This window comes from Arvicola amphibius, chromosome 9, assembly GCF_903992535.2.
Source record: "Arvicola amphibius chromosome 9, mArvAmp1.2, whole genome shotgun sequence".
In the NCBI taxonomy this organism is placed as follows: domain Eukaryota; kingdom Metazoa; phylum Chordata; class Mammalia; order Rodentia; family Cricetidae; genus Arvicola; species Arvicola amphibius.
Window position 1 is genome coordinate 4,143,613 of NC_052055.2, and position 16,874 is coordinate 4,160,486.

The 16,874-nt window shown below is 42.2% G+C and overlaps 2 protein-coding genes across 7 annotated transcripts in view; both read right to left on the minus strand.

The window, feature by feature from the left end:
• Rrm2b (ribonucleotide reductase regulatory TP53 inducible subunit M2B) overlaps positions 1–6,250 on the minus strand; it is a 35,472-nt gene extending 29,222 nt beyond the window's left edge. For 2 of the 4 annotated variants that reach the window (XM_038342604.1, XM_038342603.1), the window contains exon 1: positions 5,986–6,250. In XM_038342604.1, the coding sequence (XP_038198532.1) occupies positions 5,986–6,033 (48 nt within the window). In that variant the 5' untranslated portion in view covers positions 6,034–6,250. Of the gene's footprint in view, positions 1–5,715; positions 5,958–5,985 lie in introns of those variants that run through there. The other 2 variants (XM_038342606.2, XM_038342605.1) reach the window with 2 other exon arrangements.
• A 5,212-nt stretch (positions 6,251–11,462) lies between these two features.
• Positions 11,463–16,874, minus strand: part of Ubr5 (ubiquitin protein ligase E3 component n-recognin 5) — a 107,717-nt gene continuing 102,305 nt past the window's right edge. For all 3 annotated transcript variants that reach the window (XM_038344251.2, XM_038344252.2, XM_038344250.2), the window contains exons 55-59: positions 16,677–16,832; positions 16,213–16,326; positions 14,449–14,593; positions 13,155–13,240; positions 11,463–12,067 (exon numbers count right to left, since the gene is read on the minus strand). In XM_038344251.2, the coding sequence (XP_038200179.1) occupies positions 11,855–12,067; positions 13,155–13,240; positions 14,449–14,593; positions 16,213–16,326; positions 16,677–16,832 (714 nt within the window). In that variant the 3' untranslated portion in view covers positions 11,463–11,854. The remainder of the gene's footprint in view (positions 12,068–13,154; positions 13,241–14,448; positions 14,594–16,212; positions 16,327–16,676; positions 16,833–16,874) is intronic.

The window sequence follows — 16,874 nt, forward strand, 5'->3', positions numbered from 1 at the left end:
ATATATCGATTGCATGGAAATATTATTCTGCATCTCTCCTGTGCTTTGTACTATACTGTTGAGGTGTCTAGTCAGGACTAGAAATCTCTACCATCATCCCATTTGCTAGGTGGGGCATTCTGAAAGTTGGGAAGGAAAATACAAGCCGTAACCCTTTGGTACCAAGCATCATGATCTTGGAGTCTTTATATCCTAGTGAATACCTACCTGGCTGGTCTCAGGACTTGGGAAGCTTTTGAAGACTAGTACCTTTAAACTGGAATGTAAGTGACATTTGTATATACTCTCTTCCTGTTCCCCCCGATAAAAATGTAACATGACACTAATTCATGAAGGATTAAAAGAAGCCACATCAGGAAGGCATTATTATATATTCTATCATGTGACGAGAGGAAGGTTAACTAACACAACCTTTGAACTGGACCTGAGTTGACAAATTTCATAATGCATATTTTAATACAGTTCGAAATATTTTAATACATATTTTAATACAGTTCTCCAGGATGTCCTCAGTTCTTTAGGATATTCTTATTGTTATTTGCTTTTCCTTTTTGAGGTGTGTCTTACTATGTAGCCCAGGCTAGGCTCGACATTTTGACTCTCCACCTGGGCGTCCTGTGTGCTGGGACTATAGCCGTGTACCACAATGATGAACTTAGCACGGTTGTTTCCAGCAGCTCCCTTTACTGCGTTTCCCACCGAAGTCTTCCTGGCGGTAGGTTTCTTTCTACACTTGGAATTAGTTTACACAACATTTCATTATGTTACAGGGCTGCAGAGAGGTCTCACCCCGGGAAGATCGACTCAGTGTGGGGAGAAGTGGGCAGTGCAGGGAAGCAGCCTGTTACTGGCCACACAGTCTGAAGCCTCTGGCTACCATGTATTTCAATGATGGACAAACCAACAGGATTGATTAACAGCAAGATGATTAAGAGAATATCTAATGCTGTGCATCGACCCAGCATTCAAGAGGCAGAGGATGGTGGATCCCTGAGTTCGAGCCCAGCCTGGTCTACAGAGTGAGTTTTAGACAAACCAGCGCTACACAGAGAAACTTTGTCTTGAAAACAAAACAAACAAACAAAATATACCAGGGAGAACTGATAATATACAAAGAAACTGTTGGCTAGTTAGATATAAATCTTCACCTTCCATTTATATCTAAATTCAAAATAAGTCTGTCAACTCTCACCATTTCTTTGACTTATTCTATAATTTTATAAATACTTAGAATTAGAATAAAAAATAAAAAATAATGTGAATTTATCAAATGGCATCACACTTGTGATTTTATTTGGAAACTGGGGTCCAGTATTAATGCCACAGAAAGGATCTTGAATGTAAATACTAATCTCACCATAGCTATTGTCCAACAACTTCTCTGAAAAAATGCTTTGCTACTTTAAAAAAAATCAATGTCATTATTTTATAGAAAAAAGACAAATTAACTTTTGAATTCTAAAATATTATTCCTTGGCTAAATTTTATCTGAAGTTAGGTTGGATATGCCTATTTTTCATACTAAATAGAAATTAAGAAATTAATTTTTTAAAAACTTTGGAGAAGGCCATCTAGCCTCTAAATGTAAACTTTTGGAAGCACCGAAGGCTTGTTTGTTTGTTTATTCTTTTTCATCAAAGATTTTTAATCAGACAAGTAACAATATCGGATCTGTGTTTTATGATCCCTTGTAGAAATGAGGCACGGTTTGAAAAGAAATTGAAAAGAGACAAATTTTAAATTAGTGTATTTCCCATTTCTTGTCCTTGTTTTCTGACTTCCATATATTCACAGTGGGATATGTGTTCCTACCCAAACACATAGATATAGCCTCCTACACACACACACACACACAGAGAGAGAGAGAGAGAGAGAGAGAGAGAGAGAGAGAGAGAGAGAGAGAGAAATGAACTTTAAAAAATAAAACAAATAGTTCTTGCTAAAAATGTTACACCCCTGCAACTGCAAGATTTTTACCAGAAATAACAGGGCATAGAAAATGCTCAATATGCGAACAGCTGAATAACCAGACCAGAACTGGTCCACTCTCAATCAGTTTAACACAACTTAAATAAACTGTTACTACTAGCCAAGCTCCAGTAACGAAGTTATTAATACAAAGTATCTGTTGTTGAGAGAAGGCTATCTACTCTAAGTTACTCTATAAAGTATACAAAAAAGTGGCTTAAGGCTATGCCCAGTTTTATGGGTGGAGGATGTCTGTGCTCCTAGGTGGACAAGCAGCAGCACTGTCTGTCCAGCACTACCTTTGGAGTACAGACCGACGAATGACTTGTTCCTGGTAGTAGAAAGTAGTACACGTGCCAGGTGAATTGAGACTGTGAGGCACACAGGAGCACTAAAATCTTATTCAGAAACCCCGGCTCAAGAACATATCAGACATAACAGATTGGAGGAATATAAATCTCTCACATGAACTTCATAAGGTGGTGGGTACCTAGCACTGTGGTGAGAATGGCTCCATACCTACCTATTGCCTGGTGTTTGTGTGTGTGTGTGTGTGTGTGAAGCAGAGAACTCTTGATTGTCTTTGGGGCTTCAGATCAGCTTAGTCCCCATCCACCTGCTCACCCATGCACCTGATTATCCATTCACTTGCTCTCCCATCTACCTCCTCACCTATTCACCTGCTAGCGCACATACCTGCTAATCCATCCACTTGCTCACCCATGCACCTGCTACCTCATCCACCTGCTCCCCCATCCACCTGCTCCCCCATTCACTGCTAACCCACCTGGACCAGTAGCTGCTAATTCTTGTTCTAACCCAGTTCTCCTTGCCTCTGTAGCCAACTACATGGCCAGCTGCAGTCCTGACTCTCCTGCAGCCTGGTCTCTACAGCATGGCTGGCTCTGAGTTCGTTCTTTACCAGTACACTACTCACCTGTAGCCTCTTTAACACACTCATTCGTAAACTGCATAGAGAAACATTTTTGTGTAATGTGGGATACAAGAATTAATACTAATAAAAGACTGAGACAAAAGAACCTTTCCTCAGTCAGATCGCCAAAGGTTACCTGCCATATTGCTGTCACCGAAACTGCTGTCCCCTGCAAACTTATCATCATCCAATAACTCTGACACTGTAGAAGGATACAAACATGTACATCTGGCATAGCACATTCAAAACAATCTAAAAAGTTAATTTTGTCAATAAGAATGACAACAAATTCAGGTTCGAGATTTCTAGTAGGCAGCTGAAAATAGAACACTATGACACAAGAGAGATGGCAAACCCTGTTAATAATTACCAGCGAAACGGGTGACCCAGGGAGAACTGGAGGGAACAGGACCGCCGAGGACACAGCCCGCGGGCGCGGAAGAATGCCAACACGTGGAGCTTGAGACTTAGCTCGTTTGGGAGAGGGCTTGCCTACCACGTACGAAGCCCCCATGCTCTATCCCCAGTGCTGCATTAACTAGGCCCTGAGATCAGTGAAGAAGTTCCAGGTCAGCTTCAGCTACATAGTAAGTCTGAAAGGCAGTCTGGGGTAAGTGGGGTCCAGGCTAAAAAAAAAAAAAATCAGAAAAGACAAGGGGGTGAGGAAGAGAATGCTAACGTGGAGAGTAGGGAAGCCAGGGGGAGACAGACTGAAAGGCAGGGAAGACAAGCAAAAGTGGCAGCGGTCTGATCTGACTCCAGCCTCAGCAAAGAGAGGAATTCTAGAAAGAATGAGAGGCTGAATGTCAACCAGTCTAGGAGGAAATTAAAGGTTTACAAAGATGTGGTAGTGTGCAGATATGTGGTAGCTCATATCTGAATTCTCCTTGCTCTCATTTCCTACCTCTGACCCTCATTATACATTATGACATGATTCTTATGGATAATCACCAAGAGTTTCTGACTAGGAATTTACAAGAATAGAAGTGGCACCTGGAAGACAGATACCCCGGGCTCAGGATGAATCAGAAAAAGAAACTGGGTGGTGGTGGCACACACCTTTAACATCAGCACTTAGGAGGCAGAGGCAGGAGGATCTCTGTGAGTTCAGGCCACCCTGGTCTACAGTGTGAATTCCAGGACAACCAGGACTACACAAAGAAACCCTGTCTCAAAAAAAAAAGAAGAAAGAAAAGAAAGAAAAAAAGAAAAAAAAGTAAAAGGAAAGAAACTAAATTTTGCTAACAATGTACAAATTGAGAACAGAAATTAAGATGTGAAAATTGTACTAAAAAATACTTGACTTTGATAGGCCCTTGCTAGCGAGTCTTATTATTTTTTTTAATGGGAATTGAGAGCTTGAGAGACCTTTTGTAGAATGAGCATTAGGGAAGTAACAACAAATCATTAATCTAATGAGAGACAGAGCTGGCAGTAGTAACAGGACTGGAGGGCAGGGAAGCCACAAGGCAGAGAGACAAAGCCAAAGCCATGAGAACCTAAGGTTCAGCCGGGCAGTAGATAAACGTGGTGGCAAGAGTCTACCACGTTTTTCAAAACTTGTGTTTTTAGTTTCTTCTGTCTTAGCTTCTGGTCACTGGTATGAAGAGTTGCCAAGACAAAAATCTAGGTCATGATTCCCTGGTAGTCGCCTACAGCAACCTAATCTAGATTGGCATCTGCATGCCTCCGACTCTCGCCCCGCACTTCTCCGCTTGTGTGTGGTTGCCTCTTGTGTCCCTGCCACTTATCTGCGTGCTGTTGCAGCCACGTACTTTATCACCACCAATGGAATCCTGGCTGAGGTCAACCTGGGGAGTTGAACCTGGTTCTAGTAATGACTCTTAGGCCTTGTCATTCGGGGTTTTCTGGCCCGCACTTTCCAATCTTGGACGTTCTGAAGAACTGATGAGTTGCCATGGACACTGGATTCACACACACGATGACCCTTGAATCCAGTGCGCTAAGATCACCTGCAGAGCTCGTCACACGTACAGGTCGTGGGCTCAGGGATTTGGTCTTTATTAGTTGCTGTAGATGGTTCTGACACCAGTAGGCCCCACTGCTCTGTCATATCCAGAGACAGAAGTTTCAGATATCCCTGCATCTCAAAAACCTTTGAACTCATTAAAAGTACTCACTAAAATTCATCCTAGCCTAAAATTCTGCTGTCTTTATTAATCAAAAGTTAAAAGAAAAAAAAAGTGACCTTCCACTAGGCAGAACCTCCTGGTGTCACTGGCAAACCAGAGAAGTCTGAGTTTTCACCTGAGTGGAGAACCTGGTATGAGGACCTTTGTTTCAAGGAGAACAAACTAAGGGATAGTCACAGCTTATTACCAAATGTTTACAAAATAAAAATCAACCCAGAATCTACATCTTTGTCTAGAAATGCCAGTTTAATTAAGCATGAATGTCTGTGGGCTGAAACTTTTATGTCCTTTCCAAATTGCCTTAATATTAAATTCAAGATACCACATTGAGATACAAAAATGTATTACTCATATATTCCAAATATCATAGAATATTTGCCACCCAAAAATGGGGTATTGGAAACTATACAATAATAACTTAAATGACTATGTACTCCTCTAACATGGTATTTATGTGCGTTATCACCTACTTCTCTCTGGTAGCACAGAAGCAAAGGGGATAGGTAAGTTAATTTTAGATTTATTAAGCTCCGTGGCACTTTGCATAACAGCACTTCATTCTCTGTGAAGGAACAGACAGACACCCCGAGATCTCCGTTGCAGCTCGGTCTGAGCCCAGCTGGCCTTGCGGCCCCGCCTGTCATCTGCCCCCTCATGCACCTGCACACGCGCTCCTCGGCGGCGGAGGAGAGAGCCGCTGCAGCCCCGGCCAGGGATCCTGAGCAGGAGAGACCGGGAGAGTCGCCGTCCCGGGCCAGCCCCGAGCAAGCCCTGCCCGCGCCCCTCCCCCACCAGCCTGCAGCGAGGGCGCTTCCTTCCGGTGGCACCGGGTCTCCGACGGCGACGATCAGGACTCCGCAGCCGAGCCAGGACCCGAAGTCCGGGCCCGACCCTCCCTGCGGCGGAGGATGGAGTGACTGCGACCTTTACCTCATCCTCCTCCGGCCTGGCCGCCGCCGGCCTTTCCGGCTCGCCCATCGCGCCGACTCCGCCAGAGCTACGGAAGCCCAGGGCCTGAGCGCGGCGAGTTAGCTCCGAGCCGGAGCGGAGAGCAGACACTAGCGGCGGTCGGTCGCTCCGCCCGGCACGACCCTCCTCCTGCTCCAGGCCCGCCCAGCCGCGCCGCTACCAGGTTCTAGCCGGCCCATTGAGGGGACTCCGGGCGGCTCTACCCACGGCCGCTTCTCCTCCGAGAGGCCCCTCCCCCAGGAGGCCCCGCCCCGCTCCCTCCGAGAGGCTCCGCCCCAGGCGGCCCCGCCCCCTTCAAGAGACTCCTCCCTCAGACGGCCCCGCCCCACTCCGTCCTTAGCCCTCCCGCTTTCCGTCACCGAGCGAGACACACTCGGCGCCTGCTCCCAGGCGAGCCCCGCGCTCCGCCGCGTCCCTGACGTCGCACGGCCCCGCCCACTCCTGCGGACCCAAGCCGGAAGCTCCCGCCCCGCCTGTCGAGTGTCAGCAGCAGTCCGCCTGACCTGCTCACCCGGACTACCTGTCCACAGTCCCTCGCCGGGGACGCTCACACGGGAGGTGACACATGGCAGGTGGCGCTCCAGGGTCCTTAGAGACTGCCAGGTGGCTGCAGAGCCGCCCACTGTGTGAACATCCTTAAGTCTGGACTCCTCTATTAAACTCTTCCAACATTCCTGCAAGAAGAGCCCCTTTATTTACTTCCTGCTTCCCGGAACGTGTACCAGGTCTACAAGAGCACACAAGTACATGTGACTGACCCCTTCACGGATTTCCTTTATTCCCAGATGCCTTCACCACCCCATGGCTCACATCTACAAAATCAGCGTCTTGAGGACAATGCAGGGATCTGCCACCGCCTCGATAGTCAGTCCGCTGTAAACAGAACAGGGCACCTGGGCACAAACATCCACTATGGGGAAACGAGTTTCTGCAAACAGTTCCCTGGGTGGCCCTGCGGGAATGAGCCGAGGCTCTCTTCTCAATCCAAATAAAATCCTTGCAGAAAATTGGCAAGCACCAAACTTCATTTTGAAACTTCTGAAGTATAGTTCTGTTTAACAGGCCATGTTTACTATTCAGAAAGACCTCGAATGGAGAGGAGGTCCGCACATCTGGAGGTGTAGACTAGAGCCACTTGGAATAGGCTGTGTGCAGGATAATGCGAAATTGGTACAGGCAATGGGAAAGCCAGGGGCTCCACAGGTGAGAGCAACAACGGCTCTAAGTTCAATTCCTAGCACCCGCATGGAGGCCGACAACCTTCTCTAGTTCCAAGGTACCCAACGCCCTCTTCTGGGCTCCATGGACCCATATGCATAGATTAAGAATAAATATAATTTTCCTTTTTAAAGAATATCTTTTCAAGATGCCTTCATTATTAAGTAGCTGTGGAAGATACTAAGTACATGAGTTTGAACCCTGGAACCCACCTAAAGTCAGGAGAACCAACTCAACAGAGCTGGCCTCTGACCTCCACATCTGTGGACTCTGGGCGTGCTGGGCCTTCAATTCAAGGTTTCACACATGCTAAGATGTACTTATGTGAACTCCACTCCCCACTCCTGCATCGTGTATCTTTTAAAATTAAATGTTCGTCACTGCCTTTTTTCAAAGTATATAAAGTTTTTGTGAAATGGTTATGCTCAAACAAATATCAAATGGCTCTGAAGCATATCAAACACACTAATGGCCATATACTTTCGACCAGTTTCTACATTAAACAGTTCCTTGTGCTGCGTTTCTCAATGTTTGTTGCTGTCTCCGTTCTAAGTTTTGCTGCTTCTATACTTACCATGATGCAGAAATCTGGTGACCTATGCTTTGTTTTCTTGTTGTCCACATTGAGGCAACTATTACCCAATCCATTTCTTGGTAGTTGAGGATTATTATTTTTTCTGTGGGCAGAATTTTTCTAATGAACAGTAACACAAATGTATTTATCCCCTAAATGTATTATGAATATGGTAACAGTGATATTTACATACGCCTTCCACTTCTGTAGGCTAGAAGCTGATTCCACGAGACAAAAAAAGCTTTAAGTTGCTGGCTACCTGGAAGCATGAGGCGCTGTAGTGATCTTTCATTTCATTTATATTTTAATTAATAAAGGTTGCCTGAAGATCAAAAAGTAAAACAGCCCTACTGGTTTGCCACAGAACCCGGGTTCATTATAAAACAGGAAAAAACAGCTTCCACACACAGCAGTCTCATCCTGAGATTCCTGAAGGCAGGATCGCCATTTCGGACAAAGGTAGAGGTAAGAGCCAGAGTGGCTGGTTGTTTTGCTAGTCTGACCTTCAGTTAGAACCCGTTTCTGCCTCTGGGTTTTTATTAACTGTGCTACAGGGCACTTAGTTTAAAAAGATCCTACAGGCTAATGTGTGATTCATAAACTTCACCTAATCATTCCCATGCCACAAGCTTGCCACAGTTTAACATTAATAGTTAAGTTTCACTTTTTTACACCAGACATTTCAAATACAAGAACACTTCCCCCACCCCCCCCCCCCCCGGAGAAATTCTACTTGCATCAAAATACAACTAAGACATTGATTGGATGTTACACTTGTGAAAGAGGTTCATGAAATCTTTATCCATGCTGTGTTTTATTATTATTATTTGTGAACGTCACCATACATGCACAGATAGAGGTCAGAGGACAACTCGCAGTTGACTCTCTCCTTCTACCTTGTGGGTGGGTTCGGGAGCTCAAATTCAAGCCACCAGGCTAGGTAGGCAGCAAGTGTCTTTACCCACTGAGCCATCTTTTTGAGTTTGTGGTCCCAATGAATTTTAAAGATAGAACTTAGACAATAAAATCAATTTTTCATTATATCTTTTCGTTTTAAGACATTTAGATTTAAAAGCTACATAACATTGTTAGCTCTAGAGCATCCCCACATCTTTAAAGTTCTAGATACCACTGGGGAAAGTAACCAAATAAGTCTCTTGTTTTTAAATCTTTAGCAAGTTTATGAGTCAGTTTTTTCAGAACAGCATTGTGAAAACATAAGAATGGCCACATGGTCTAAGGCTCCAGACTGAATGTTAATGCTCCTAGAACTTTGCTGGCACACTTCATATGCTAGAACTCAGTTGCGTGATCGTCCCCTTCCACAAAATACTACTGCAGGCCAATGTTCGGAATGCAAACTCACAGTGCCTGTGATGAAACTTAACAGATGGACAGTCTTCACTTAATCAACTCCGAGGACAGTAACAAGACAAACATCAAAAAAGTGTTTAGCACACAGTACTTATTAAAAGTACTGAAGAGGAAGGTAATGCAATCAGCAGTCTAATGTGTCTGAACTGTAAGCAAGAGACTAAGTCCTGCAGTAATGGAACGGTATTGTTCTATGTTCATACCTATTTCAGTTGGCGTAAACACACACTGTGTAAGTACATTCAGCCACTACCCAGACAGTCCACTAAAGGCATATCCATCCAACCGCGATCAAGCAAGAGCCAGGATTAAGCAACAGTTGTACTTTTTGCATAGAACTTAAGAACTTTGTAGTGGGTTTATGTCCACAAGTAAAACAGGAAGCTCTCTGCGCAATCACTCTGGAATTCTCTATTATGAAGATGACGGACCGGCTTCCACTGTTTAGTGTATCAGAAAAGGGACCGGAGACAGACAGTGCCCAGGCATCTGCATTAACAAACCACAAGTAAATCTTTGCAATACAAAAGCAGAACTATTTCCTCAAGGAAGATGTCATTTTTTAGCTTGAGCCTGGCAGCTGTTATGGCATTCATCAAATTAACCCTATCTTTACAGTGGAGATGCTGTCCTCTCTCAAGCCAATACAGAGCCATCTTGATATCTACACTTTAGGGGGTAAGTGGGAAGTAGCAAAGCTCCAAACACCAGTCAAGTTTATTCCTGGTCTTCCTGAACTGTCTCCAGTTCTGTTTAACTTAATTGCTAAACAAGACCAAAAGAGAACCTTGTTTTATATGACTTTATTTTATATTTAGAGCCATTTTATGCTTAACTTTAAAAAAAAAAAGCCTCACTCTGCTTTTATTATTACTAAAAGCATTTTAACCAAAATCTTGATTTAGGAAGTCCTCAGACATTCTGCATTATTTTCAATAACGCATTTTAAATATTTTTATTCTTTCAGTAACTATTAAAAATAAGTTTGCACTTAGGGTTCCAAGTGTCCTAGTCTAATTTGTTCATTTACTACTGATCAAGCCGGTTGTGTGCACACATGACTTATGTTGATGTTTTATACCTTTCAAATGCTTGTTAGCTCTTAATTCAGAATAATATTTAGACATAACAACCAATGTCTCACTTTGGCTAATTTACACACATAATACAGCATGGTGTCATATAAGTTTTAAGTAACCTTCACTACTATGATTCAATTTCAAATATTTTAGTGTTAGAAGGGTTGAGAATGCACAGTCCCTTTCTTTAAACATGACAATTATCCAAGGCCAGAAGTCCTAGCAGGAACTGAGAAGACGGGTGAGGTGACAGAACTTCTCTCACTGTTCCTATGTCCTAGGGGACTTCCTGTCCCGTTATCTCACTCACTAAAACTGTGAAGTCCACACAGTCCAAAGACCACAGAGTCGTTTAAAAAACAAAACAACAACAACAGCAACAACAAAGAACCTGTCACTTGGTTTTCAGTTAAACTCAAGCCTTCTGTGTCACCACTTCTGCTTATAAAAAGAAAAGCCTGGCTGGGTGCCATTCATGATTCTCTGCTAACTGTAAAATGTGGACTGGTTTTCTTAACTTTCTTATAGTCCATACATATGTATATAAACTTAAAAAAATGTATGAATATAACCATGTCAGTGCATTGCCCTTAGCTTTAAAAATGTACAAGTATATAAATAAAAACTGTTTCTTCAATATTACTTGACATTTCTTCTGTAATTTATTTAAAAAAGTAAAATGTAACAAGATATTTTAAAAAGGCTAGATACAAAAGTATTTAAGCTGCTCACGAACATTTAAAATTTTCCAAAATGTATTTTCAGTAATCATGATCTTATAAAGCATTTTACAGTTACCAGGAAGTGCCCAGCTGGGTACACATAACTGAATTCCCTTAGCACAGACGCCTGGCTAGGACTGAAGGGCAGAAGCCTGTCTAACTGCCTTGAAACAGGTACAAAGAAGAGAAGGTGACTCTAATAAGGATTGCGCACTGGCCGCACCATATGTACAGAAAAGTGCCCTCTCTCAACTCAACAAATTACATGCAAATATTAGTGGTATCGCTTAATATTCTGGAGCTCAATGCAGCGGAAATAACCAGCAGTAAAAGTGGGTTTTATAGGTAAAAGTGATTTTTGTCTCTACAATCTGGATGTCAAGAACTTTTTACAAGTTCCATATACATGATACACAATTGCAGCCAACCACAAATTAAACACCATAAAAAAGTTAAAAGAAAAACACAGAACATACTTAATTTTTTATTTTGAAATCCCCTATTCCCTCTATACAAGAGCCTTTGTGGAAGCGCTTCCCACCAAGGCAGCATTGCATGTTGAGAACATCTTACATCCCCTCACAAAAAGAAAGTCACAGTGTAGATTATGTTGTTCTGCTGTCAGCTTTGGCTGGGGTCGGACCTGGAAGGTGGCAACTAACAAACCATCATAGACAAAAGGTGCCAGTGCTTCTCAGGCCTTTAAGCTACAAACTCAGCAAGGAATGTCTGCATTTAATCTCTTTACGGTACCACCAGGGGTTATGACAGCATTAACTTCCATAAACTTTTATAGACAAATGGGAAAAAAAATCTACAAAATTAGCTAGTAATATTACACAGCAATACACACTTTTTATACTCTACACAAAACCAAAATTCTTGGTCTTAATGGCGAGCAGTAACTTTTGTTTGAGAATCTGTTTAGAGGAATAGAGTGGGACATACAGCCGAGAAATACAGGTGTTTGCAGTAGGAAGATGCTGGTCATCTGGTGGCCTTATTGTGATTGAGGGCATAGGCTGAAAACCTTCTTCACTGGCTGGCAACGATGGGCTTGATGTCCAAAAGTAAACCTAAGTAAGAACATATAGTTACAATTTTGGCTTTTATAGTCAACCTTAATTCTGGCAATATAAACAACCCCAACTCTGAAGTTTAAAATAAAGTCTCACAAACATAACTGCCCAACTCTGAGCTGACCAAGAACAGTAGACATGCTAATGAACCGGGTGGGAATGAGGGGGGGAGAGAACTCCAGGAAGTTTCAACCATAAACAAATCACTAGACAACTAAGTAACACTGAGAGCAGAAGAAACAGTCTTCCCTAGAAAAAGCACACTAACTGGTTATCCAGTACCAAATGGTCAGCGCTGAAAACACACATCTGCATGACATTATACAGTCTGAGCAGGTTTTACTCATGTATTTAGCAACAAGAAAGAACACAAACACACTGGGGGGGGGGGGGGGCGGGAATCATGATCTTGAAAAAGAGCAAGGAACCCGGGTTTGGAGGGAGGAAAGGGAGAAATGATATAATCTGAAAAAATAAAAATTATTTTATTGTACTAAAAAGCAGAATCAATTCTACCTCAATAAACTACATGTTAAAAAATGTTCAGATTAAAGGAGAACAGGGTGTTATGTTTGTTTATTTGTTTTAACTTCAAAGTAATTGTCTCAAGGTCCAAGTTTTCTCATGTGACATGAAGCTATTGTATCAGGGATCTCTAAGGGCCTTTACTACAGCTAACTTCTCTAAGTACTTCTTGGAAGAAACATATTTCTAGAGAAAAACTAACACTCCCATGAGCTACCTAAATGTTATTGTATCTACTAGCAAAATAGTGGCTAATGTGCGCAATACATCAAAATTCACACAATAAAGTCATATGGAACTCCATTAACAAATTATTTTGTATGACACATAGGATAAACAAATGTGCCCAGTAAGTGGTAACCGTTACTCTATTTCTGCTACTGAATATGCCAAACACAGGCTTCCTCGCAGAAATATTTATTTTTGTGAATATTAAATACTCTACAATGATCTGTCCTCTATATTCATGTATCAATTTTCTGTGGTAAAATTTAATCTATAGATTTACTCTGCACAACAAAGCACTAAAAGTCGATCTAACTTCCCAGATTTAACTCACAAGATCCTGCCGCTCTGTCATGCTCATTTTCTCCACTATGGACCAGAACCAGCGCTTGAACTGCAGGAGCTTCTCAGCATTCTCTCCTAAGAATATAAAGTCAATGTGCTGTATTAGCTGTTGTTTCTTTTGAACACTGGTAAACTTCATACATAAACAAAGAGACAAACTTTAAAATTTAAGATATCTAATACCTATAAGGAAATTAAAGCTATTTGCACATTTAAAAACCTTTGTAATTAAGTAATCCTGACTTGAGTAAAGAAAAGTAAACTGTCGTCAGTCAAACCAATAGTCCATGACATAAAACTCATCTGTAAACTTGAGTCTTCTCATGTGAGAGCAAACCAGTGCTTCTAAAACTACTGGGTTTACAAGCCCCGTGAGGTCTCTGTAAGAGGCAGACTCCCACCCACTCCGTCCACAGGAGAGGGAAGACACCGGCATCACTCTCTAGAGCTATCACAGGGTGCAATGCCGCTGGGCTGACAGTTTTCCTTTCCCTTCTGTAGTTTTTTAAATGAACCAAGTTCTAAGTATTTACACTAAAATGTGGCACTAAACCCATTACACAACAACCTATAAATTACCAAACACGAAGGGAATTTTAAATGTTTCTGTAATTTGGGCTGCAGCACACCTTTAAGCCCAGCACTTGGAGGCGGAGGCAAGTAGGATCTCTAAGCGCAAGATCAGTCTGCCCTACGAAGTGAGCTGCAAGAGTGTGATGGTAGAAGTCCTTCTGTGTATGTGTTGCTTTTATTGGTTAATGAATAAAGCTGTTTCAGCCAGAGCAGTATTGCAAATACTATAGTTTCTGTGTGATTATTTAGGTTCTGGGCGGCCAGGAACGAACAGGCAGCCTCCAACAACAGGAGTGCTACACAGACCCTGTCTTAATAAAACCAAAAATAGAAAAATAAGATATGCAATTTGATGAAGGACAAAATAGAAAACAAAAGGAAAACTGTATGTAATAACTATAGTAGTGACAATCTTCTCAATCACGTGTGCAAATGCACGTATTTTGTTTTTTAGGCAGGTTCTCCCTATGTATCTGAGGCTGGCCTCAAACTTCATTCTCCTGCCTTGGCTTCCCATAAAGAACAGAAGAATAACCTAATTCTAAGCTATCAAAATAGTAATCTTCATCTAATCATACCTTTAATTGTAATAATAATGAAAAATCAAACCTGACATTCTACAGGGCTTGGGAATAGACTCTGTAACCCAGAACCTCAGAACTCCGCAAACACTCCAGCCCAGCTCTTCACGAAGACTTGCAGTTTCCTACCTGACTCGTCATTGAAAGAGGTGAAACTGATCAACATCTGCACATTGACTTCGCCACAGCCGTTCACCAAAAGCCGAAAGTCTTCTGCTGTTAAGTCTTCTAAGGAATTTTTTGGAAGCACATCCAATAGACCCTTCCTCATGGCCTAGAGAAGTGGAAATTTTTTCTTTTATTATAATCAGTACTTTGTTTTCCATAGTGTCTGTTTGTATTATTAAAGCTCAACATCAAATTATAGCAGCACTCTCTAAAAAATGCTAGATCCCTAAGAAAAGAGGAAAAAAAGGGGCTTGATTTCGAGTTTCCTCTTAACAGATTCAAGAAAGAAGGGGAAGAATTTGATGTAGGAGGGTCTTCTATCTATCTGTTGTTTCACTGGTTAATTAATAAAAAAAAAAAAAAAAAAAAACTGCATGGCCTGATAGGTCAGAACATAGGTAGGCGGGGAAGACAGAACAGAATGCTGGGAGAAAGAAAGCAGAGTCAGGCAGTTGCCATGAAGCTCTGGCCCAAGATGGACGTAGGTTAGAATCTTCTCGGTAAGCAACCACCTCGTGGTGCTACACACATTAATAAAAATGGGTTAATCAAAATGTGAGAGTAAGCCAGTAAGAGGTAAGAGGCTAGAGCTAATGGGCCAGGGCAGTGCTTAAATGAATACAATTTGTGTGCTGTTATTTCGGATGTAAAGCTAGCCATGTGGGAACCGGGCGGGATGAAAAGCAGACCTGCTCGCCTCATCACAACAAGAATTGAGCACAGAGAACAGGCTACAGTTCAGAAGTTACCTAGTGTTTTAGATCCCAGTAGAAAACTGAAATTGCTTTTTAAATCAAATAATGTATAGGCAGCACATCTTAAAAGCAGCATTACTTCAATTTGACAAAAGTGCATCCTAGAAAAAGCACAGTAACAGCCAACCTCCCAGACTCAAACCCAAAATCTAGACACTGACTGAGAAAGTGTCTTCCATGCATTAACTGTTCAATCTTAGGCTCATTTTGCAGAAGGAAACCAGTGCACTAAAGGATTAAACTGCTAATGTGCAGCCAGAAGGTAACGAGGGGAGCACTAACTTGAACTCATTGTAATTCCCAGCACAAGAAATCGTCACCACTCTTGAATTTATAGAAACTTTATCCTGGAAAGGGGCAGCATTAGTAAGACAGGCCTGAATGTAGAGCTGGCTGTTGTCTTGAGAATCTCACTTTTGGAACACTCCTCCATCGCTGTGCTTAGGGTGCTAGCCTAAACTATTCACTGTAACAACATGACAGGAGAAATATGCTTCCCTCTAAAATTTCAGTAGTCACGTCACGGCTGGGTGTGCAGCCAAGGAACCCTTTGGGACTAGCCACCAATAAAAACTCTGGGTTGTCACGAGGTCTTAGGTTTCCCTAAACAAATGACGGCGAAGCTTGTACTTGGAACCATTCAGGCTCTGCTTAACAAGCCTCCTCTGCGGATGTTGCTGGGGTGAATATTTCTAAGTTAGATGACTACAGGATGCTTAAAGAATGACATTTCAGCCTTACAGGCCCTTAGCTGCTCACCAGCTACCTCTGACCATTACATTTCCCAACAGCTATCTCCAAAAGAAAACAAGTGCTTGGCCTGTAGCTGGAGACTTCACACCTTTAGTTGAGAGTCCATTTTCCACTGGAGAACTTGGGCCTTTTGTAGATAGATTACTGGGCTAGTTCAGAACAATGGCAAAATAAAAATAGCTTCACATGACATAATCCTTTTCTAGAAAATACTTACATGCAATGGCTGCTCTGCAACTACCAACATTCTGTGCTCTGCATACTTCCTCACGTATTCGTAGACATTCTGAGGAGTGACTGGTATATTTACACCATTTGGAATGAGTTCAACCTGTGAAAAATTCAGCAGTGACATTTAAAAGCAATTTTGACAAACAGTAACATCTCGTGAGAACTTTATTTTCTAAAATTTTAGATTTTAAAGATGAGTCTTTACCTGACAAATATCTAAGAGGCACAAACCTTTTCGGCCTAAATAAGTACAAAATCGCTCTGCCTCAGTCTGTTTCACCAATTCCCGACTCATTTCTCTGTTCTTCTCCTACAGTGCTTGTTCTGGTACACATGCATACACCCCATCTCAGTCTTTCTCTCTTGGTCCTTACTCAAATTGTTCTTTATAAAATGAGCCTAACAAATACCCCAATTCTCTTGCAAAATCAGAAACTGGATTTGCTTTACCTGTCCTCCACCCTCTTCTTTACACAGGTCAATGGCAAATGCCAAATCCATTGCTGAGAACACAGCATCAGCATCTGAACTCTGGGACGCCAGGATCAGCTGTCGCAAACTCTCATACATTACCGGGTCAAAAAAAGCAAAGTCATGCCAGTTGACCTAAGGAAATAATCACACAAGAAATCTGAAAAGAAGCCTCTT